Source organism: Abramis brama (assembly GCF_963993115.1).
Source record: "Abramis brama genome assembly, chromosome: 5".
Lineage (NCBI taxonomy): Eukaryota > Metazoa > Chordata > Actinopteri > Cypriniformes > Leuciscidae > Abramis > Abramis brama.
The window spans coordinates 41,400,752-41,425,891 of NC_139967.1; the positions used below are offsets into that span (position 1 = coordinate 41,400,752).

At 37.2% G+C, this 25,140-nt stretch overlaps 2 protein-coding genes across 7 annotated transcripts in view; both read left to right on the plus strand.

The window, feature by feature from the left end:
- rasa4 (RAS p21 protein activator 4) overlaps positions 1-3,241 on the plus strand; it is a 42,848-nt gene extending 39,607 nt beyond the window's left edge. The window contains exon 21 of the mRNA XM_084114830.1: positions 1,065-3,241. Within this exon, the coding sequence (XP_083970956.1) occupies positions 1,065-1,192 (128 nt within the window). The 3' untranslated portion in view covers positions 1,193-3,241. The remainder of the gene's footprint in view (positions 1-1,064) is intronic.
- A 967-nt stretch (positions 3,242-4,208) lies between these two features.
- Positions 4,209-25,140, plus strand: part of clip2 (CAP-GLY domain containing linker protein 2) — a 51,841-nt gene continuing 30,909 nt past the window's right edge. For 4 of the 6 annotated variants that reach the window (XM_084113209.1, XM_084113210.1, XM_084113211.1 and 1 more), the window contains exons 1-3: positions 4,469-4,610; positions 5,253-5,476; positions 16,567-17,081. In XM_084113209.1, coding sequence (XP_083969335.1) covers positions 5,362-5,476; positions 16,567-17,081 — 630 coding nt within the window. In that variant the 5' untranslated portion in view covers positions 4,469-4,610; positions 5,253-5,361. Of the gene's footprint in view, positions 4,611-5,252; positions 5,477-16,566; positions 17,082-25,140 lie in introns of all 6 variants that reach the window. The other 2 variants (XM_084113214.1, XM_084113212.1) reach the window with 2 other exon arrangements.

Genomic DNA, 25,140 nt, shown 5'->3' on the forward strand with positions numbered 1-25,140 from the left:
AAGGTAATATCTCGAAAACGTATAATAGGGACACTTTAAGTTGGAGTACTCCTATATAGTGCCATGCACACCAATTGTATGTGTGTTGGATGAAATTGCAATATAAAATAAAAATGTATAAATCCTCCACTACAAAAATACTTTAATGAGCAACATTTCAGTCAAGTGCAAGCACATTTAAACATAGAGTACAATCATCTGTTATTAATAATAATCCCCACAAATAAATCATGAATTGCTTTCCTGGATTGAACCTCTTCAAACTCTTTTACCTATGGGACTTAATGATACATTTTTGCTTAATGTGATGTTATAAAAATGTGCCTATTACGAGCATAGTTCATATTTTTTGGTAATATAGGTTTATTTGTGTCTCTATGTTAATTGTTTTTGTGAAATGTGAATTATTATGTGGCAATTATTATTACTAACACATTGCATTGCTAAAATTATTCAAACTGAAATAAAGCTAAATAGAAATGTTAAAAATGATAAAAAAAATGAAGTATGACAAAAGCACATAATGAAAGTATTAAAGTCTCCCTGTGGTGAAAATCAAGATTTTAATGTTGTTTATATGCCTATGTGGTGTTTTTAATATGCTTTAAGACAAACCATGTCAAAATTCACAAGTTTACACCATTGCAGAGTATTTTCTCTGTAAAACTGCTGTGAACCAAAGACAGTCTCAAAACTGCGGTTTGAAATCGCTGGTGTTTCTGACGTCACAAACTACCTTGTAACCAATCACGTCAATCACCATCTCTGAGCTGGTGTGAGTGAGTGGAGGCGGGGCTAATCTGCATATTCATAGATCCGCCTATACTAAATGAGGCAAGGGTGTAGAGTTAAATTCAAGCTATTTTAAGGCACGAAGAAATATTTTTCAAGGAATTTTTTTTTTTAAATATGTCATGAGTTTTAAAGGATACATTTATTGACTACAGGGGGACTTTAAAACCTAAAATGAAATTTGAGAAAAATACTATATTAATATATAAACAACAGTAATTTCCATTTAATGAACCATTTGTTCTCCTGATATCAATACATTGATCTTACAGAGCAGAAGAAAGCAGATGGACTATCAAATCTCTTCAGTATTCTCCAAGACCTACATGATGCACATGCCGCGGTGGAGGAAGAGGAAAGACTGAAGAATAAAAACTTTTTCTTGGAATTACAAACGTAAACAATAGGACTTTTTGATTTGCATTTCGTAATTCACAGTGCATTCAGTCACTGAGCGCATTAACGCAGGATTCAGAATTTGACACATAGACAAGAAATCTAAAAAAGAGCAGTAAGTTGGATTAGTTCACGTGTTCTTGAACTTTTGAACCGATTTTTGGTGCATAGATGGATATTTAGAGGGCTGTGATCACAATCCCTTTATTAAGGATAGTCGTGGTGTGTGTTTGGTATTAAGGTAAGCTGAATTTCTGCATAGTTTTAACTCACTGCAATGATTCCAGTAGGTTGGTAACTCAAAAACAGTGTCTTGTTGGCATTTCTGCAGGTTTTACATGCATTCAGACATGCTATATTTGCTTTAACTTTGATTTTCCTTTGTAATGGTATTAATCACCATTCTTCTTCAATTTAATTTTATGCACGTCAGCTCTTCCTTTGTAAAATTTTTACATTAAATCAATTTTATTAAAATGTTTATAGATTTTAAAGATGATTGTTTTTAATATTGTTTTTTAATCTATAGGGGAGAAATAGTTTATTCTTGGATCTAAATGCCATACAACACTGCCATTCCTGCTGTCTCAATGCCTTGTTCGTATCATGTGTCATGTTTTGGATGTATTGATGTTCTGTCTTTTTATGATATGTACCCTAAACAAGTATGCATTGTGCATTTCACAGAAACAGTGTAACACAAAAACGTGTTCATAGTGTTTTTTATTATGAAAAAAAGAAAAGTTTTTCTTCTTAAAATATGGCGATAGTAATTCTCCACTAGGTGGCAATACAGTGTTACTTATTCGAAAGCTGAATTCAGCCCATGGTCACAGTATAGCAGTGCTTGTAAATACAAGACTGTTGGAACTAGTTTTAGAAGATTATCATGAACTTCTCTATTGGATGGTGTTTCAAATTCTTCTCCAGTCGTATTTAATTATGTGCACTACACAAATCTCTAGCAAACACAATGCATAATGTAAGTTCAGACTTTAATTGTTATTTAATTGTTTGACTTAACAATCAACGATGTAGTAAGTAAATTCACAATTCTGTGTCTTCATTCACTCACCTTCATATTGCTTGAAACCTGTATGATTTTCTTTCTTGCACAGAAAACAAAAGCTGATATTGTTCATGCTGCCCAGTTGCATTAAGTCACATAACTGTGTTAATAAATTTAAGTCTTGCGCATTCTGCAAAATATCTCTTTTGTGTTCCATGGAAGAAAGTGTTTATGGCTTTGAATACTCCGTGTTTAGGAAATACAACTGGAATTGTTTTTATATGGTATATGAAAAATGATTTAATATAATCACTGGGCATGTGATCAAGTCAGGTGACAAGTATTTGGGCAATGTATTGTAAATTATGAATTGAGTATATTATTTACTTAAACATTTGGATCACATTATTATTATTTGCATTTATTAATTCAGTTGTGCATTCATGTATTATTCATTTCTCATTCTTGTTATTAGTTTGAGACTGATGTTTTGAGAATTTTGCATTTACAGCGTATAATGAGTTAAAGTGGTGCCTTATGTTTAAGAAAGAATGTGCTTCCCATTTCCCTTCAGCAGCCGTTTGAAACATGACCAGCGCTCTGTTATTTTCTCTTTCTTTCTCCACCTCTCTCAGTCTGTTTTCCTCTCCCTGTGTTTGCTTTTGATGGAAACACATTATTGCGTTTCACTCCCTTCTGTACTATTAAAGACAGGCACTATTATTACACATGCTAAAGAGGAGGGACTGGTTGGAGGAATTTATAGTACAGCTGAGCTCTGTGTTCTGTTGTTTATCAGAGATGATGCTTATTTTGAATAGCATGCAAGAATATTTGATTATGAGGAATTTAATAATGATGATTTTTTTTCCCTCCTGAAATGGAGTTGGTTATACAGTAATATTGCTGGATCTTCATCTTGTTCTTCTTTTCTGACCATTTCCTCACCTATTTTAAAGCCAATTAAGCAGGTTTTATTTTCCTCGTGATCAACAACATGTTTGTGGAAGTGTGTTCATGCAGCAATCAATAAAAACGGCATGAATATTAAAATACAATATCTCTCGCCTTCTTTCTCTCTGTTTTACGTTCTTTGACAAATTGCTTTTGTTCCTCTTTTGTAAGTTGCTTTGTATAAAAGTGTGCTTAATGCATGTAAATATATCCTTTTAACATTGAGGAATATCTGTGGGACTCTTTCGTCTTTCAAATGTAAAAAAAAGAAAAAGAAAAGTTTTTATAATTTTAATGTTAATAGTTTTTATCTACCACACGAATACTTTTAACTGTAGCTATTTAAATGTAGGCTATTTAGACTTTTTTTTTCATTTCAGGGTTGCAAAATAAATAAAATATATATTTTTGATATGATGTCTTTCTTGCTGAGATTTCTCCTTTTTTAGATTTGTATTATATTTTTTTTACTGATTGAGGTTATGTTTTTTCTTTCTCCCTTTTCCTTTTATGTTATTGTATTTCAATGCAGTGTAGTTTCTTTTCTTGCAATAAAATAATAATAATCATAAAACAGCACATGTAATAGGCCTATTTAACATAAATGTGCCTCAATATAATGTGCCTGTGTTGTGGGCAGTTTTGGTCTTTATTCATTCATTTAATTCATGACCGGAAATGCATAAATTCCACAGCAGCTGGACTTGTTTTTTTTTTTTTTTTTTTTTTTTTTTTTGAGTTTCCGGAATTTGCTGCAGCCAAGATTCAGTTTATAAAAACATGGTGACAACTTAAATAGAATTTACATTAAACAACTCTATATCATTTACATGTCTTTATTTGTGCTCGTTGTAATTACATTTTGTTTTATTTATTTATTTAAACCAGCCCTGGTTCGCATTTGTGTTAAAAAAAACTCATACAGCCAAGTCGTAAACATATTTCCAGTGTGATCGCTAGTATAATTTATTTCGCTCATCAGTCGAATCCGGAAAAAAAATCCGAAAATACCGGTTTTGTTCAACCAATTCATTGAAAAGATTCGACTCAAATGAACGATTCGCGAATCGGACATCTCTAAACGGCCCCCCGCCTGAAGGCTTTCACCCCTCCTGCTTAATGAGCCTCATCTATTCTATTCAAGAACCATTTGCTCACCACTGACACACTTTCAGGAAATTTCTCGGCATTTGTGTAAAAGAGCTTTCCTAAAATGTGCCAGTGCCTGTGAACCTCGCATCCTGTCCCACTTCCACTGCCAGCTTTAGCTCAGCATCCATATTTTTCGCATCCGTGTGGGAGAGAGAGAGAGAAAGAGAGAGAGAGCGGAGCGAAGGGAGTGGCAGACGCTGACAAATGCCGGGAAGCCGACTGAGCCATCCCTGATTCCCTGCACAGATTGATCTGAAGTTCGCCTGCACCGACTTCATTTTAATTCACAGGATTTGGACTTCATAAGGTAATAGTGCTGTTTGTGAGAACGGGTCGCATTTGTGTTGCTTGACAGGGGCGTGTGAAGAGGGTCGCGAGCGCGCCGCAGTGAAGAGCCAAAACAATAGAGCAGCAGAGTCTACGGCGCAGAAATGAGCTAGCACAATAAACTTCCGTCTCTTTTAGGATACATTATACGGTTAATGCTGTATTAATCTCTGTTTTAAAGTGGAATTCACGTACTGAGCTTTTAACGGAGTTAATTTGGGGTTTGGAAGGCAGCTGTGGTGACAGCATGTCGAAACTGCCGACCTCACTGGATAATGGGTTTCATTTCACAGATATGCTAGAGTGACCTTGCTAGATTACTGATTTATCACATAGGAAATATTGCATTAGCGAAAACAACGCGTTTACAGTCTGTCAGTGTCGATTACATTGTTACAGCTTCATTCAAACAATAAAATGTGTTTTTTTTTGTGTGTGTGTGTGTCCTCCTTTACCCTGAAGCATCACATTATTGATGCTGTGGCTCAGCTAGTATCCTCTTAATGAACTGACATGGGCCATGCAAGGCCATTCATTTAGCAAATTGCGCCCAGTCAATAGGATCTGTGTATTTCCCTTAGCCTCACTGTTCGTGTTGAATGCTCATGATGGTTGTTTTCAGTCCCACAGGTAGAATGGAGAAGGATATCCGCCATCCTCACATTTAGTGCCTCGATTATAAAGAAAACCCTTAATAAGCTGCGAAACTTAAAGTTTCTCCAGTGGACATAATGAACATGCTGAAGTCCAGTGGCTTGAAGATCCCTGGCAGGGGTCCTAAACACTCCAGTCCAGTGGGACGAACAACTGCTGGCCCATCAACCAGTCCTGCGGCTCAGAAAGACAGTAAGTCAGCTTCTTTTAGTCCCTCTACGAGCAATGTTATGTCTCATCATATTACCCGTCACTAGGACCAGACAGAATCTTCAGTCATTTCTGCACCAGTGTTAGCATTATTTATGTACTATTATAGTATTTATTGATATTTTGAATTAGCTTTTATTATTATATTTTTATATAATTTTGTTAGTTTTAGTGTTGTCATTTCTATTTTTTTTTACTATTTCTATTTAGCTTTAATTCATTTTTATTTCAGTTTAAGTGTTTGTAATTATTTGCCAAAGCCAAATTTCTTAAGTAATTTTTTTATTTTTTATTTTAAGTTTGATCTAATATTTATATTTTATTTTATTTCAGCTTTTATTTCAGTTACTGAAAATGACTTTAATAGTTTTAGTTATAGTTAATATCAACACTGTTCTCCATTGATTTTTATTTAATTTGTATGAATGGGGGAGGGGTTGGATTTGAGCATGATAAAATGCATTAAACAAAGCTAAGTGTATGCCTAAATAATTAATTAAATTATTCAAGTAAGTGAACTTCTGCAGAGATCGGTGTCACTTTCTCCTGAATTATATGTTTGCAGATTCCGGCTTGTTACCATTAAAATACTACCATGATTTTTAGACATTTTAGACATGTTTATGTGGAATACCATGGTATATGAGCATGGGTATCATTCACTACAACAGTAGATATCAAAATACCATTATTTTATTATCTGATACCATTGCTGTATTGTAGTACCGTCACAAGTACCGTTGGTGGATTTGCAGTGGTGTGATTGAAATTTAGATTTTTTTTGTCTGAAATTGAACCAGAGAAGCTGAAGTGCATTTTTGCTGCTGTCTACACTACCATTCAAAAAATTGATCAATTGATCAATCACTTTGATCAAAAGTGATAGTAAGGACATATGTTGCAAAAATTATTTCAAATAAATGCTGTTTTTAAACTTACCATTCATCAAAAAAGCCTAAAAAATATATTGTGGTTTTCACAAACCACAGGACAATCGACAGAACTATGGTTCCTATCGGGCCAGTGCCGCATCGTCACGAAAGTTTATCCTTAGCTCATGTTTTTAAACCTTGCAAATTTAAATATTCAAGTGCAAGAAGACACAATAGATAACTCAATTTTAAGAGACTTTTTGTGTGCTCACAAATCCAAAGTGCATGCACATGGAAAAACGTGTTTTAGACAGCGCGCAAATACTGATTTTGAGTTCTTTCATCTTCTAATTCACACAAAATTATATCAAAATGCCCGTCTTGGCGAGTATCCTTGTAAACATAGTTAGTTACGTCTTAAATGAGCATAAACAGTTGTGAAATAAAACGCTTGTGTATCAGTAAATTGGATCCGTGCTGCTCTTAAAGTGACAGCAGCCTAATATACCTGCTGTGCTGCTGTATGTTTTAAAGTTAATCAGTCAACGAAAGTCCAAATAATCGCTCACTACTCTTAACCTGAGCCAACAACTTTTGTAACTTTAACAAGGATTCATTTATATTTAATTTATACTATCAAGAATATATTTTTACATTTGATCACTTTATTTATGTACCTGAAAACTACTTTTAAACCTACCTTAAAAGCACTGCTTATTTCATATACATTTTTGTTCTGTTGTATTTATGTATGCCTGTTGAATGTTAAATGGAACATTCCATGTTCTATAGGAATTTATTTCATGATGCTGCGATAAACTAACTAGGATACCTTAATGCATGCACTTTTGAGCTTTGCTCATTCAAAACATGATAAAAACAAACAAACACTATTTTAATTATTTAGATATTTTAAGATATTTTTTTTCACAACATCTATTTTAATGACAAAAGTTCAAATAAGAGAGTAAGTAACAAATATCGGAATCGGCCAATAGTTGTTTGTTAAAATCGATATTGGTATCGGGGAAAAAAATCCTATCGGTACATCCCTATTTAAAATCATAAAAAAATCTTGACCTCAATCTTTTGAACTGTAGTGTAGCATAATTTGATTACTCTTCAACTATATGTGAGCTTTATACAAACGGTAGACCATTTGAGAAGATCAATGGGTGTATCACTTTCATTCTTGACAGTTTGATCTGAGTTGTGGTTTATGGTGATTAGTGTGCTTAATTATCTTTCGAGTCAGATGACATGCGTTGATACTGGTGACACAGACATTAGTTACATAAATCACAGTGAGCTAATCCCTGCCTCAGTGATGTGGCCGACCTCACATCCAGCCACGACGAGACCAGGCCATGTTATTTACATTAGTTTGTGTGTCACCCAGAAGAGTGCCATGGTTCAAGCAGACTGGAATGCTTTGTTTGTAAAACACACACACATACAGGAAGTGCAGTGAAAATCAGGAGTTGTGCTGCTGCTCAAATAAAGAATTCCTAAAGACAAGTTTAAAAAGCCATTTTACGTAAAACGTACGTCAGCGTTTTGATCTGTACGAACAGCATGTATTGTACATTTAACAAAAACAGCTCATGATATTTATAATTGTGTAGGTGAAACGTGGTAATCTGTCTATTTTTAAATTCATACCATGTTAATAATGTGTTGTGTCCTGTGGTTTAACACTACCCGTCTGTGATACGAGTGAAATGCACTAGCATTGATCGTATTTCTCTGGCTGTTCTCGGAGACCAAAGAAGAAGAGTGTGTGCTTGTGACAAAAATGTGACTCCAAGAATGCACTTCAAAGAATTTCAGCTAATACTTTTTTTAGCGAGGTTTCATAAAAACACTTTCATGCAGAAATCTTTGACCATCTGTATTGCTTTGTATGAGCTGTGTGTGTATTTAACTTGAACCCATTATCACCTACTTTGACTTATTTCAATATTGTGGATGACATGAATGAAAGGTCCTGTGTAACATGCACTTTCATTATCATAAATGAGGAGCAGCTGCTAAATAGCAAAAAGTCCCATATCACAGTTACAGAACAGATTATTAAACACCTGGGTGGTTGATATTTCAGCATAAAATTTAATAGAACAAAACAAAATCTAAATATGAAAGTATTTAATGGTGCTAACAACTGTTAGTTAATAGTTAAGTATATAAAAATATTCTAGGCTACACCCTAAAATGTCAAACAGTGTGACAGTTCATTTATTGCATTTATTACAGATTACATGTTTTTTTCTATTCAATAGTGTTTTTGAATTAAGCTGAAATTTTGAGGTCATCCAGTATACTATTAAACATTGACAAATTCACTTTTAGAATAAGTTCACAGTTAAAATGTACATAAATGTTTTTCTCTTCCTGGAAACAGACTCAAAATATTGATGACTCATGTTACACTATAAAGATTTTCATCCAATCAAATGCCTTCTAGTTTGAGAATGTCCTTCCCATCTGTGACCAACATCAAGCAGCAAATCAATAGATGCTGGATGTGATGTAATTGCTATTTAAAACAGTAAAAGCTTTTGATATTCTCCATCCATCCTTCCAGTTTCAGTAGGAAATGCATCAACATAGGAAAGAAAACTAGTCCCTTTAAATGATTTTGTGGCATTTTAGGCTAATTGTTTGAAATTAAAGTCTTTTATCTGTTGGTCAAATAATTTCCTTCATTGTGGATTAAGAGTTTTGCAGTGTTTTACAACCAGAAACAGTTTATCATTATTTTGACTGTCATAGCAAATGACATTGTCACATCCATATTCTCAAACTGTGACAAATTATTTAAAAAATGGTACATCTAACATCTAAAAATAAATAAAAACAAATAATTTCTCACCACATTTGGATGTTAAGTTCAAAATTGAGCACTAAATTTGTAAACCGTACTAATGCATGAACCGGTTTACAATATAAACATCCGTTAAATGATTTTTTAATTTTTTGAATGTTTTTTTATTTGATTAAATCCATGTATGACTCAGTCTCTGGTCATGTAAAATGGCATGTCAGCCGCCCACAGACTGTGGCTCTGTACACTCCCTAAACCAAAATTTTTGCCTGAAGATTTCTTACATGTGCAGTCCAGGCACAGGAAATGAGTAGCATATTGATTCAGACACAAGACTGTCTGAAGTCAGTAGCTTTAAAAATGTTTTTAGGCCAAATAAGTTTGTATTAAATCTTTATGAATGCTTTGGTCAGCAGTTTTGCTTTAAAATGGTGCCACATAGTTCTTTATTCTATTTTCTTAGTCTAGTTTCTCTCAGTTTCTCTCAGCCTCAGATGGACCACCAATGGATCATTTACACGCTGTCTAATGGATGATACAGACTGAAATGGCTTCCAATCTGATTGGCTGGCCACAACCAAAATTAGCAAGTCAGGGACTCACACATCTTCATCAGTTCACCAGAAAAAGGTCAATTTGGACAAAGGCTTGTACAAACAAGATTGAATTTCGGGATGCTACTCCCTGAATTGTTTGATAAAAGTAAAAAGTTAAAGTTAGCAGCATAAAGTAAGCTTTTTCTTGCCATATTTTATTTTATATATGATTTGAAAGCAAACTTGCCAATTCTGCACTTTCTTCTCATGTTACAAGCTTGACTTAACAGATGAGAATCAGAGAAGCAATGTGCCGAAATTGCATCTTGTGTAGACATATTTACTTGTCCCCATTCCTCCGCCAATACGATGTATTTGTAAATCGACATTTTCATTGCGGTGAGGAAACTGAGGGATGAAATTTATAGAACAAGAAAAACAATTATTGTATAGAGTTCATCCTTCAGTTCGACCTCTTCCATGAGATTTTTCATTTGACATCAGTGTTCATGTTGACAAACCTGTGCATGTCAATATAACATTATGTAAAAAGATAGAATAATGATTGGTCATTTCACATGTCAGTCAAATGATACCTTCCTGTCTAAGTGGGCAGTTTGTGGCCAGAACACACAACTACCCCTTTTCCACCAAGGCAGTGTTGGTGCCGGTTCGGAGCCGGTGCCTACTACTCGCGAACCAGTTCTTTGTGTTTCGACAGCCAAAGAACCGGTTCTCGGACAGGGAAATTGGTTCCAAAGCGGCACCAACTCTTTGCTGGACTAGAACCGTTCTTTTACCACGTCATGCTTACGTCGGGGGCTGGGGGCGGGGTTATTGTCGAACTTCTTCTACAACGTAACCTCCGTCTATAGTAATCCAGACGAGCAGCACAAATGTGTTGTAAACGTCTTCTTCTAACCCCAATATAGGATCGCAAAGCCAGGAGAAACATTTGCAGAAAGACGATGTAGTCCGCCATTGTAATTGTTATGCTTGAAGTTTGCGAAAGTTAAGACGTATGGCAACGTACACAGTGACGTAACGACGTCGTTCGCTGGGCTCTCTAGTCAGTGGAAAAACAAACAGGTTCTGAGAAGGTTCGCAAGTTGAACCAACTTTGAACCAGCACCAGTTCCGAACCAGTTCTTTTTTGGTGGAAAAGGGGTAAATGTGGTCCAGGTGTTATTGAAATAGTGTTACCATTTCAAGTAGAATAGCAAAAACATGTTTTTAACCTAGTTTTATGAACATTCCTCTTGTCTATCATTGGTCAATCAAACAAATAGCCCCGCTCTAAAGTCAAAACATTGGGCCAATGGCTGGTCAGGATGCTCAAGTATAAGCAGAGCAGTGTTATGCTTTTTTCTGGGAATCAACCTATAAATTACACTTAATTAAATTTGTACATGAATATTAAATGGGATAAGAAAAAAGGCCTATAAAAAGTTTTACACATTATGAAGCCAAGTTTGTTGTTATCAGGAGATACATTTCCATTTTGAACTGAGAAAAAGAGGGAGTTATCAAGACACCACAAAGAGCTTCTGAGAAAGAAGTGTGTGTGTGTGTGTGTGTGTGCAGGGGGTGGTTAAAGGCTGAGCTGGGGTCATTGTGTTAGCTAGCTTGTGCTGCTGAATGGTGGGATTGAGATGGTGGGAGGAGGAGTGCAGGCACAATGGTGAAGTGAGGCTTGTGTTCTTCTCTTCTTCCTGTATCACTCCTTTTTCTTTTTTCCCCCCTCGCTGATCTACTGTTACCGTAGCAACGCAGCCACATGGGCAAGCAATGCACCAGAGCTTCTGCTCAAGCCCCGCAATGGGCCGGGACTTCCTGAATGGGCCTAGTTTTCCCTAACATAGCGTAGCGCTCGTGTGCTCCTATTTTGAGTCCCGGCACATGCACAGACACACTCTTTCCGCTTGTGTTTCACTGCACTGCGCTGAGTGTGCTTTACTGCTGCGCTAATGTGTAATGGACATTTGGAATGTAATGGGTCATCAGCTAGTGAAACAATGGAGCAGCACGTGAAAAGGAAAAAAAAAGTGTCATACTTTCTAAGTTAAAAAAAAAAAAAAAAAAAAAAAAGAGACCACTACAAATGGAGCAGTTTCTCTGGATTTGCTATTTATATGTATGTGTTTGAGTAAAATGCACATTTTTGTTTTATTCTATAAACTACTGACAACATTTCTTCCAAATTTCATTTAGAGCCTTTAAAGGGTTAGTTCACCCAAAAATTAAAATTCTGTCAGTAATTACTCACCCTCATGTTGTTCCAACCATGTAAGTCTTTCGTTCATCTTCGGAACACAAATTAAGATATTTTTGATGAAATCTGACAGCTTTCTCACTCCTCCATAGGCTTTCAGAGGGACCCAAACTCGCCGGCCCAGAATAGTTGTTAAAAACATCGTTAAAATAGTCCAAGTGACTACAGTGGCTCTACATTATGTTTATCATGCGACGACGATACTTTTTGTGCGGAAAAACAACAAAAATAACGACTTTATCCAACTATTAGTGTTCTTCAATGTGGGCCTCTGACGAGAGTTCACGGGAGCTCCAGGACGCATGCGCGAGAACTGAGATTACGGCGTTCTTCTTCTACTCCTACTTGTTACTGGCTGCTCACTCCTATTACCGCCATCTACTGTACAAGATGACGCCCCGACATTGCCGGAAGCGCAAAACGGTCTGTTTATAAGCAGAGGAAGACGCGCGCTGTATGTAAGCTATTGACTTCGACACTTATTGTGATTTACGTCTCGATGAACATGATGTCGGGACGTCATCTTGTACAATAGATGGCGGTAATACTCCCAAGGAGAGCACAAATAGAGCACATCAATTATGGTAAATGGAAGCTTAAACATGCTTGCTTGACCCGTGAGAACCAATGATGTTTGTTCTTGTGCATTAAGCAAATACAGCTGAGCTGCCACTGACCACTCGTTTTTGTATTCTAGCCAGTTTTCTGCCAAAAAGAAGATTTGTTTATATATTTCCATTACAGCTGACGTTTACACGTCTGCCTCTGTGTGGTAAACTGCTGACCTCAATACTATTTGAATAACATCCAAAATTTTCGACGTAGACAGTCTGTCAGCTCTGAGGAGGCAAACCGTCCCAGTTCTGTTACACACCATTTCTAAACGACAGCAAATTAAATCAGGATGTTTTTGACTGATGAGCCTCATATCAGAGATCTTTAACCACCATGTTTATGAGTCAAACAACATGTTGGAGCAATTGAGACAAAAGCGGTCATTATCCCCCTCTCCCAGCACCAATACCGCCCAACACACATACATCAGAAAGACTGACTGAACACATTCTAAATGAGCCGTGGCTCACACATCATCACTGGATCCTTCAAGCGGTATCGGGTAAGTGGCATGTGTCAAAAGCAGCACATGTGCAAAGATACTCTTAGAAACTATTTCACTGCAAATTCCACTGACCCAGATTCGTTCATAAATTAGCGTGCTGCTCATCCTTGCGTGAAGTCTGCAGTGACATCCAGACATGAGCGAAATGATGAAAGTACTCATTTGATACTATGCGTTAAATGAGCTGTGTGACAAGTGTTGACAACATGTGTTGTGAAATACTGAGAATGCTGTAAAATCTCAAAATGGATGTTTTTCGATATCCGTCAGGTTACTTTCATGTATTTATCGTGGACTTATCTATCTCCAGCTTCCAGTCAATAACATCAACTTACACTTGTAAATGTAAATACCAAGTAAATATCCTTGTTCCTTCTGAAATGTCACATAACATAAGTAAATGCGTTGTGAAATGGATTTTTTTTTATTTAAGTTTTAAGATTTTCACTGAATATTATAGGGCAGGGATTTAAATCTTTCAGGTCCCTTACAAAAAACATGTGACAAACACTATTATGGTACAAATGTTAATGCCATGGTACTTTTAGTGTACCCCAGTGTTTTACTTTTATTGTACCACAGCACTAATTGTTATTCATATACATTACTGTTCAAAATTCACATTCTTTCCCTGAAAGAATGTGAAACTGTGAATGAAACTTTTCAGCATTGATAATAATAATAAATGTTTCTTGAGCACCAAATCAGCATATTTTTTCTGAAGGATCGTGACACTGAAGACAAGTAATGATACTGAAAATTCAGCTTTGCAATCACAGGAATAAAATACATTTTGAAATATTTAAAAAAAGAAAACAGTTATTTTGAATTGTAATACTACAGTATTTCACAATATTACTTTTTTTTTACTGTATTCTTTTTATAATAAATGCAGCCTTTGTGAGAATAAAAGTCTTCTTTCAAAAATCTTACCAACCTCAAACTTTTGTGCTGTAGTGTACATCAGTTTTTGAAGAATATCTTGCTATTACTACATTGGCTGACCAAGGAATTCTTTCTGGATAAACTATGTCTGGTAGGGACACTAACACACCAACATCCTGTGATGGTGACCAGACCATCCCTAATTTTGTCAAATCAGACAAAAATCATGTTTAGCCTAATGCTTTAATAATGGAAGCCTATGGGGCAAGCAATTTCACAATAATAAACATTAAAATATAGCTGCAAGCAGCAATACGGGGCCAAGCCGCTGTAACACAGTAGGGCTGTAGCGCAATGCAGAGCCAGAAGAGCAAAAACAGCAGAAATAAGAATGTACATGAAGAACTGATGGGTTCAGAAGTACAGATGAAATCAAAATGAACAGAAGTTCTGATTCGAACGAACACAGAATGTAGAAAAAAACACACACTTATTTCTAATCCCAGTGTAAGAAACATTAGTACAGCTCTTACCCAGATAATAAAGGAGCTCAAATGACAATTTATACGCAATTTCAAAGTCGCCCCACACTGGTCTCAAACCCACGACCAGAATGGTTCGGGATTCATGACGCATGGTTGAACAGATTGCGCCACCCAGAGGACATGTTTTACAAAGCTGCAGAGGAGAGGTTTCAGTGTAAGAATAAGCAGACAAAATACATGTTAACGAGATTAGCATGTTAAGCTAGCTTAATGCTAATGTAGCTTATGGTTATCCTGATAGCTGAAGAGCCACATTAGAAAGAATGGCATCTGGTTAGCATGCTAACCAATTATTATGCTAAGTTAACTAGCATAAGGCAAAAAATGCAGGCTAGGTCAACTTTGAAGATGAATATCTCGGGAACGGTAGAGAAAATCAAAAATCTGTTCACTCACTTCTGTGCGGCTTGGTCCAAAGAACATTTGATCAAAATTTGGGCAAAATTGAGCAAAATCTGAAGGAGGAGTAGTGAAAAAACTGTTTTTCATTTGCTCCAATATGGCGGACAGTCACATTGTTGGAAAATGACAAATGAGATGTCGGCGGAATCGGCATAAACCAAAGAACGTAGTGACATAAAGAAATCAAAATTTGAACAATGTTTTCAAGAGTTATAAGCGTTTTTGCAAAAGACCTTATATCTCTGGAACACTAGGTGGCGCTGTGCTCAATCTTCTCATGTACCTTCAGGACATTGTGTCGATGATCCATACTAAATTTTGTGAAGATATGTCAAATAGTTTAAAAGTTATTGCAAATTATGACAAAATTAAAAATGGCGGACACGTGGTTCATCCGATCTTGGATAATTCGGTATCCACGGATTCGGCATGATGCAAGGAATCCATAGATACCACATTTCTGACAAACTGTTCAAAAGTTATTGGCCAAAATAGCAATTTTCCAGATCTCATGACCCGTAGGTGGCGCTGTTCCCAACTTTGTCATGGAACCTCAGATCATGCTTCTGATGAAGTGTACCAATTTTCGTTTCGATTGATCAAAGTTTGGCCGAGATACAGCTCTTAGCCGATTTTGGGTGGACCTTGTTAAGTTTGCGACATCATAACTTTTGAACAGAAATGAATAAAAAAAATCTGTTCACTCACTTCTGTGCGGCTCAGTCCAATGATCATTTGAGCACTTTTTGTAGAAAATTGGACAAATTTTGAAGGAGGAGTAGCGAAAAAACTGAATACTGTACTTTTCAAAATGGCCACTACTGTAATGGGCGGAGTCTTAATGTAAGGTATTGGTTGTGATCACGATGATGAGAGGAATCAGATGTACTAAGTTTCATGTCTCTAGATCAAAGAGTTCAGAAGTTATAACCATTTAAATTTTGAAATTTTGAACTGGTGGTGGCGCTATAGAGTTGGTCCTAGAGGCTAAAAAATTGGTCCAATTACTGTTCATTAGCATCACTAGAAGTGTACCAAATTTCATCATTTTCCTATGTACGGTTCATAGGGCTGCCATAGACTCCCATTTGCGGAATAATAATAATAAGAAAACTAACAGATACAATAGGGGCTATCCCCTTCGGGGCTTGGCCCCTAAATATACATTGTTATGGTAATATATCGAACAAAATGGTGATACAAAAACATGATACACAAGGATACAAGAAATGTACTGTTTATCGCAGTGTATACTTGCATATTTTGTATACGGACCTTGGTATCACATAATTATAAGGTCATCCACCTAGAGCAACAGTCCTGCCACTAAGGGATGGTTTATACAACTTTACATCTCAAATAAGTCCAATTTTTTTTTTGTATGGCAGAAAGAATAGAAATACTTGAAAAAGTTTGAGCAACACAGAACCCTCCAAAATGTCGCGCTCCATAGACCTCCAGTGTAAGTCCATTATTGTACACAAAAATGTAATTTGTTTTAACAAATAAAATGAAAAAATTCAGAGGCAGTTATTTGGCAACGTGTTATTTGTGAAAGTGAAGCTTTGTTTTATTGAACATGGAATATTCCTTCTTTTTCTGCTGTTTATCCACAGGTTGCCCCTACAAGCAAATGACTCCTACCCCCAGCAGCAACACCTCAGACAAGTCCAGCTCCAAAGCCTCTGAGGTGGGTGACGAGGTGGCCGGGGACTTTGTGGTCGGTGAACGTGTCTGGGTGAATGGAGTCAAGCTAGGAGTCATCGCCTATCTTGGAGAGACCCAGTTTTCCCCGGGACAGTGGGCTGGAGTGGTCCTGAATGACCTGGTTGGAAAAAATGACGGCTCTGTCAATGGAGTGCGTTACTTTGAGTGCCAGGCTTTGCAGGGCATCTTCACCAGGCCTTCCAAGCTCATGCGGCAACCCGCCGGGGATGGGGGTGACGAGCAGCAGAACACACAACTGCAGGGTGGTGCGGGAGCATCCGGTCAGCGTGTGGTCATGCCGCTCAGAGAAGGCATGCTCAACAGCTCAGTCAAAACCGGCAATGAGTCAGGATCCAACATGTCTGATAGTGGATCTGTGAAGAAAGGGGGAGAGAAGGACCTCAAGGTCGGAGATCGAGTGCTGGTGAGTGTTGATTTTTTTCAGTGAGTAAAATTAAAGTCTATATAAACCAAGACGGATCACTCATTTCTATGAATAGGAGACAGTGCAACATGCAGTTGGTGGAATGAAGGTTCATCCATATTTACCATTACTTGGTAAAAATTTGCTGGCAAAATTCAGTAATTTCAATTGAAATCCGTGCGATCTGGAGTTCTGCGCGAGGGTAAAAAAGTTCCACATATTTTTGCTTGTGTTCAAGTCGGTCAATGCCTGCACAATTTTGCTGAAATATCGCTATTGTGATTGCACAGAACCAATCACCAATTGGTAAAGTCATCACATCACTGCAGATGCCATCAGAAGCTGAGGCACGCGCCAAAATCCATTTTGGGTAGTCAGTTCACTCGGCAGTTGGCAGCCATATTTGCAATGCCTCCGGGCAGCTATTTTGTGCATCCAGGACCAAGTCCCATCTACTTGAATGGGGAAATTCTGAAATCTGAAAAAGTGCTTGTCACTAAATGTTGTTTCTTAAGGCCCTTTCACACTGAGCATGATTAAACTGTGTGAATGCACATCGCGATGATGCTGTCAATTCAGCACGGTTCGGCACATAAACAACTGAGAGAATTTTTTTTACAGGTGCAACATGAAGCCAAATAAATATATGATTACGATTATATATGTTCTGTATGTGTTTTTCATGCGGCTCTGGGTATTTTTATAACAGTAAAGAATGAGAAATGCTAATCAGGTGTAGCGTTCAGTTTATTATAAAATACTACAAATAATGCACGTGTGCCCATTATTTAATCAAAATCCACTTTAGATTGCACTCGATGACTGTTTCTGTGAAGTACCACACTTTATTTATCTTAATTTACTGTTGTATGTTGTGCAGAGGTTAAAGCCAAATAGTAAATCCAACGAGATACATGCATAAGGCAAAATGTTTTCTCGGTCAGCACCACCTATCATGCTGGCGTGAATTAGCAATCAGTCGTTTCGTGTTCAGTGTAAAAGCTCCTTTCGGAAAGGGCCTTTAGGCTCAGAAAACTTTAAAAAAGATTATATTTCTGGTTGGTCCAGCCAATGCTCATGTGCATTCCTAAGCGCACACCATAACATGTAATGTCAGCTGTAGTGGCACAATGACTTTACCAATTGATGATTGACTCTTTTATTTAGAAGGCGGGGCTTATTCTGCCATATTTTGCATTGTACTTTGAGCCATCTTGGTATATCTAAAGTTTTTGCTTGGAACTGCTCATGCACATTGGCTGGACCAACCTGAAATATTTGAGCACAAGAAACATTTATGGGACTGTTAATGTCAGATTTTGTTTCCGATTTAAAGTATGTTACTTAAATATGAGTTTGGCAGCGTACCCGAAATAGCTGCCCGAAGGCGTGGCAAATATGTCCGCTAAGTAAAACTGACTTCCCATGAAAGGGAAGAGCAGAGAGTCTAAGTGCTTTCTAAGTGATGATTGGCTGAGTGCTGATGTTTAGTATGTAGTTTGTATCACTCATCTTAGCAGTGTTCCAGAGTATGTGAGTGAAGCAGAGTAAATGGTAACTGACTTTCTTGATATTAACTTGTTTATTGAACAGTTCTATATTTGCAACCACAGCCATGTTCAGGAAACAGAACTCTGGCTAAATGTCTCTTGATTAAAAAGGACCTATAATGCCATTTTTTGATGTCTTTATTTAGTTTTTGGGGTCTACTAAAATAGGTTTTCATGCTTGAATGTTCAAAAAGCACATTATTTTTCACATATTTTACATTTTAACAGTGTGTCAGTAACACTCTAGTTTTTGTCTCTATGAAGCCCCTCATTCACTAGTTTCAACACACTACTAACACAACTCAACCATGCCTTGTCCCTTTTTTTGAGTATACATGCCTTGGGATGGGAATTATTTCAGTGAGAAATATTGTGACGTGTACGTACCCAGAAGACAACTCAAGACTACAATCGAGGCGTTTCAGGGAGTTCAGAAGCAGTGTGTACTAGGGCTGGGCGATATGACCAAAATCTCATATCACAATATAAGTCATCTCATATCCCGATAACGATATAAATCACAATATAGTACTTAGTAATTCAATCAATTAATAGTTTATTTATATTTTCTACATTTTATAGTATCAAAAATGTACTTCATATGTGATTATTTTCCTTTATTTAGAACTTCTGGGCAAATGTTTGATTTAAGAATGTAGAATATATAAAATATGAATGAAATATAAAACACTTTTCAAAAACAAATGATTACAGGCCCAAAATAAAATATTGGCATATGTAAACATTGTACTTTCAAGTTTAAAATGTAGCAGCAATCAAGGCTCTGAACATGCAGCTTGATGTGTGTTTTGAAACCAGCAAAAATTGCAGGATAGTGTAGAACATGGAGCCACTCGTTTCTGTCTTCCCTTCACTCGTCATGCTGTTATTCACGTTTCCGCCTGCATCCCCATGGTGGCGTGTAAGATTGCAGTCATCCAAATGATGGAACGTAAACAATGTATTTTGCGACACCACAAAAAAACGATATGATAAAAACAAGCATAATATGAAACGATAGACTTTTTATTTCGTCCATCCGATATATATTGTCATATCGCAGTCCTAGTGTGAAGTGTATATTTTTTTCCTACTATGGAAGTCAATGGGACCCAGAAACTGTCTGGTTACTGACATTCTTCTAAATATCTTCCTTTCTGTTCAGCAGAAGAAAGAAATTCATACAGGTTTGAAACAACATGAGGGCGAGTATATGATGACAGAATTTTCATTTTAAAGTGAACTACTCCTTTAAAAACAAAAGATTGACTATCTTATGCTATGAATAGGCTGTAGGTGTATTCTAATTAAATAGGGAAAGGATAAGAAGCACAGAATCTAAGACACTGGCATTCATTTAGTACATACACCAAAAACAAATTCTGTGAATACTAAATTAAAGGAATCCTTATAAATTGCATTGTTTTGCACAGCAGTACAATGACAATAAAGTCTTTAACTATGCTGTGTACAAAAGAAGAAAAAAACATGACCAAAAGAAAACCAATGTGTAAAGTACAATAAGAAACTGGGATAAGCTCCAGCCCTATTCCCCTAGAAGGTTGTATAAGGATCAGTGAATGAAAATAAAAGTACAATAATAATTGAAAAGTAATACAATTTTTACAGTAAATTCAAATTACATTTTTAAAACGAGTCAAATCCAACTCCGTAATCTCAGCGTCTGTTTTCAGAAGTGCCCTGCCTTCCACTGGTCCACTGACTCTTTCCAATCCATTGAGTTTTAATGTGTAAAAGTTCAAATTGTGTGCTAAATCTGCTGATGCATAATGTACTGCCATAGGATTAATCTTGTTTTCTGTTTGTGTTGCATTTTTGTTGTCTATCTTGCAAATCTTTGTTCGATCCAGCCTCATGAAACTACTGACATGGTTGTTGAAGCCTGTAAATGACTTTTTTTATGGAATTCTGATGAAATGCCTTTTGTTGTGGAAAACCTTTTTAAAAAAATATATATATATATTTGAATTGATATTACAGTTATATATATAGATTCAGTGATTCAGAATTGTACAGGGTACAATGAGACTGAATACTGGACTGCTGTGGCTGTTGAAATGCTCCATCCTGGTGATGTGTTTTCTGTACAAACTTTTGCGAACCATTTTTATTTGCTTGCGGGTGCATTTTACTATGCTATTATCAATTTCAGATTTTCCTGTCCCTAAATGTCATGTATAAAGCAAACTATTGTTCATATCTGGCTGTGAACGAATAATATGTGTCTTCCCTTGTGTTAGATTCCTCATGTTAGGTAACAGATGCTGCCCAATAGCTGTCTGCTTGAGTATACAGTTGATTGGCTAGGGGTCAAATTGCTTTCTATTTAGTATAGCGTAGTCCTAAAGCTTTTCAGGCAGTCAATATTCTTAATCAGATGGGATTACTGCTCCATAAACCATCAGCCATTGATCTTAGCTATCTAATTGTCTGCCTGCTTCAATCCCGACTGACACCTGATTGGTTTGTTCAGTGATGGACACATCAGGGAGGATCCCAACTTAGACACAGAGTCACAGACACACATCAGTTTCGGACTTTTATTTCCCAGAGGCTGATTTTTATTAAAACTAACAGATTTAAATTTGATTTCAATGTTTATTGTGTGATTAGAAACAGGTTGATGGTGAACCTGCTGGGCATTACTGCCCGATGCTCCTCCACCGGTGCCAAATTGCTAGCTGGGAGTCATCAGCTGGGAGCCACCCTTTACCGATGTTTCACCCCTTTAGTCCCAGAACATCTCAGGGTGTTGGGGCAGTGGACAAGGACGTCTCCCTGCCGCTCCCTGCTGCTGGATTAGATCTCAGGTCCTTATGCCTTGAGGCTTCTCAGCACCCCAGCTCTTGTCATTCCTCCTCAGCCATAGCCAAAAGCTTCCTTTCTCCGCCTGTTCGGCAATATCTTTTATGGCCTTCCTGACCTCGCCAGAGCTAAAGCGATGTCCCTCAGGACGCGGCTAGTTGACTAGGAAACAAAGCCATGGCAGCCTACCTCTACTGGGTAAGATGTTGCTCTCCATCCCTTTCCCTGGCATTCCACTACCAGGTCGGCGTACCGTGACTTTTTCCACTCGTATGCCTCCTGTACTGCTTCCTCCCAGGGCAGTGTCAGTTCCACTAGCACCACCCACTTTCTCGTCTCTGACCACAACACAAGGTCCGGTCTCAATGAGGTTTGCGCGATAGAAGCGGGGAACTGCAGCCGCCTGTCCAGGTCTGCTCGTAATGCCCAGTCCCTGCCACTAGCCAGGATTGATGCTTTGTGCTTAATAGTGCATTTCTGCACTACCTGTCCTGCTCTTACAAATTGGACAGGCTGACTCTTATGGCTCTGGAGCCTCTTGTTTGCCAGTGCTCTTAGCCAACTTCCTTAGCACCTGGTCATGGCGCTACCTGTAGCAACCCTGAGCCAAAGCAGTTTTGCACCCACACAGAATGTGATGGAGGGTTCCCTGAGCCGCATTGCACGGGCTGCAGATTTTTTCAGCCCCAAACCACCAAGCCAAATTGACTAGGCTAGGAAGTGTGTCATAAGTGGCTTGAATAATAAAACTTAACTTGTCTTGGGGAATTCTCCAAAGGTCGCTCCAACTGACTGACCTTGGCAGGATGTCGCCCACTTTGTCCACAGGCCTTGTTTACCTTGGCCAACAGATTTCACAAGAAGTCTTTCCTCTTCAAATCTCGTCACTTCTGTAATCACTAGCTTTTTCCGTTCCTTTATTGATGCGTTTGACCAGAAATTCCATGCCTCACCCCATCCAAGACCCTGTCTTCCCTGCTGGGTTCTTCCAACATACTCTTGGTGCTTCAGGTTGTCGACGCAATTGTCTGCCTTCCACTTCCTGCCGGTCTGAACCTTAACACCAGCATTTCAGACAAAATCTTCACTTGATTGTCTAATCTCGAGTTCCAGCCTGGTCTCCTCCAGCTCGTACCCAAGTGAAATGCTCTTTAGTGGGAGCTGAAGAGTATTTCTTCCAAACAATGCTGCATCAGAAAGGCATCACGGCAGCCCAAGTCATTTGTGGATATAGCTGTTGGAAATGGCATCCAGCCTTGCTACTGTTGTTGCTGTAACTGTTATTTCACAAAATGATTTATCTCAGTTCAGATTTGAACATAAATTATAACTGTCCCGCTGGGGCTAATTTACTGTAACTGCATTTTTGTTGAGCTGAGCAAAGTCAAAGTTATTGACTGTAGCCATCAAACATCCACTACAGATGCTGTTTATAGAACATAGGATGAATTTAATCTAGTATATTCGTGTTGTTGAACTCAAACATCAAATCCTGCTGGATAAATCTGTAGAATTGTGTACACAAAATTATTTAGCTTGTTAGATTTTAAATATAATTTCAACACACTCATATCTGTTAAATAGTATCCCAGTGTACAATGTTACTGAACTGCTTTAGAAAGATGTCAGTCCACTGTTGTACCCCCCTACAACTGGTATCTTATTACCATGACTGTGCTTTAGTGCATGAAGGACCTCTCAAAGTCAGTGCTTTTTCATTGTTTGCTCTCAAAAGACTTACAAATGCACATGTGTAAAACCGATGCTCATGTATCAGCAATATGTGAGCCAGAGCCTAGGACCATGACTCAATCGACCACCTTGACATTGCCTTGTAGCATTTTCACCTCGTAACTCAGACAAAAGGTCGCAATCCACACTAAACAGTGCTCTCAGCCTTCTTAAAATCCTTATCAAAATGCACCACTTTCAGCAGTAAAAAAAAACAATGCAAAAATAATCCTTTTTATTTGCACTTATACAGATTTTTGGATTTGCAATAGGGTTCATTTTACTAGTGAGTACTTATTTTTATCTGGACAGGAAGCACTTTTCCTGGTAGATAGCATCTGTTGGTACAGACAATCTCTTATTTGAAGCTAAAGCACTTTTAGTCGCTCTGGATAATAACCTAAAATGTCTTCAAGTTGATATGTAATATCTTCTTTTATAGATCTTATTATGTTGTAGATCTGATTGTGAACGATTCATCAATGTATGTTGTTTTGTTTTTGTTTTACCTTATAATGTAGTCAAAATGTCTCAATTTAGAAAACTCAATCTTCTGGTGAAACAACAGAGTTCTCTCTGGTCACGTAAGCTGGATTTTTCAGTCAACAACCATTGAATTGAACCAAGTACACGCCCTACATTTTTCTTTTCAAAAACCCCTTTGCTCGCATGTAAATGTCACAATGGCCCTGTTTACTCTTGGTATTAAGGTGCGTTTTGGTCGATCGGATCATCACAGTGAACGACAGTAAATACAGGTATAAACAGGGTCTTTTGTGCTTGTCATCTTTAGACCACTTCCAAAGGTAGTCGAAAATGCATTCAAACGGATTGCTTTTATAGTGTAGACGGTCATGTGGTCGAATGTGTTTAAACAGCCACAAAAGACCATCTACTCTCTGCCTATTGAGCTGACCTAATGCATAAAAATTATGGGAAGCGCGCTAGCCAGACAGGATTTAAACTTTGTCAGCTGGAGACCCAAGTTTGGTTTGAAGACTAACCAAGCACAATGTTCTCTTCGCCATTCCTGATTTCTAACACACACTCACAGCGTTCGTCATGATCTTGCGGCTGTCAGAGCAAAAACGAAAGCTGATGCTCTCCATATGTTTTTCTATTGTCTCCAGGCGCTTTCATATGTAAGCGCTGTCTTATAAATGACAGAAAATCTTGTCAATGTTGGGTTGTTAATGTAGGAACAGGCGTAGCAATTTGCTTCAAGTGTAGTTCACTTCCAATTTGTTATTCATCTATTTATTTACCTATAGCTGCTAAAGAATCAGAAGTCTCACACATTAGAAGAAAATAGTCTGGAATCACTTACTGGCAGAGGAAGTACTACATTTGTTGAACTTCGCGACCATTGGAAAAAATCTTTCTATATAATATGCGTGTAGTATGCATGACATACTACATCCGCATTGTCATATGTGACCTTTGACCACAAAACCATTTTGGGTCACATGGGTCCATTTTCTGAAATTGAGATTTATACATCATCTGAATGTTATTAAATTATTAAATTTAATAACAAATAGATTTTAAATAACATAATAAATTGTTTTTATGTTATTAAATTGATGTTTATTGAATTTTTTGTTATTGTGGTGCATTACCATGATATTTAGTGTTTGTGTGAATGACAAAGTTTTTTTGTGTGTGTTAGTATTTAATTTCACAGCTTGTGGAAAAACTTAAAATGTTGCTATCATATTTTTTTTTTTTTACGGTAAATTTCTGGCAACCACAGCTGCCAATATTTAACCGAATTTTTTTACAGTGAAAAACGCTGTTTTCTCAGCTTTATGCTCAATGATATTATTACTATTATTAAACTTACCTACATTCAAGCTTGAATCATTTTGTGTGTGTTTTTTATAAAGCAGATGCTCTGTTCATTCTTTTGACATAATGTATGGTCACACATTCATACAACAAAATATTTTGGG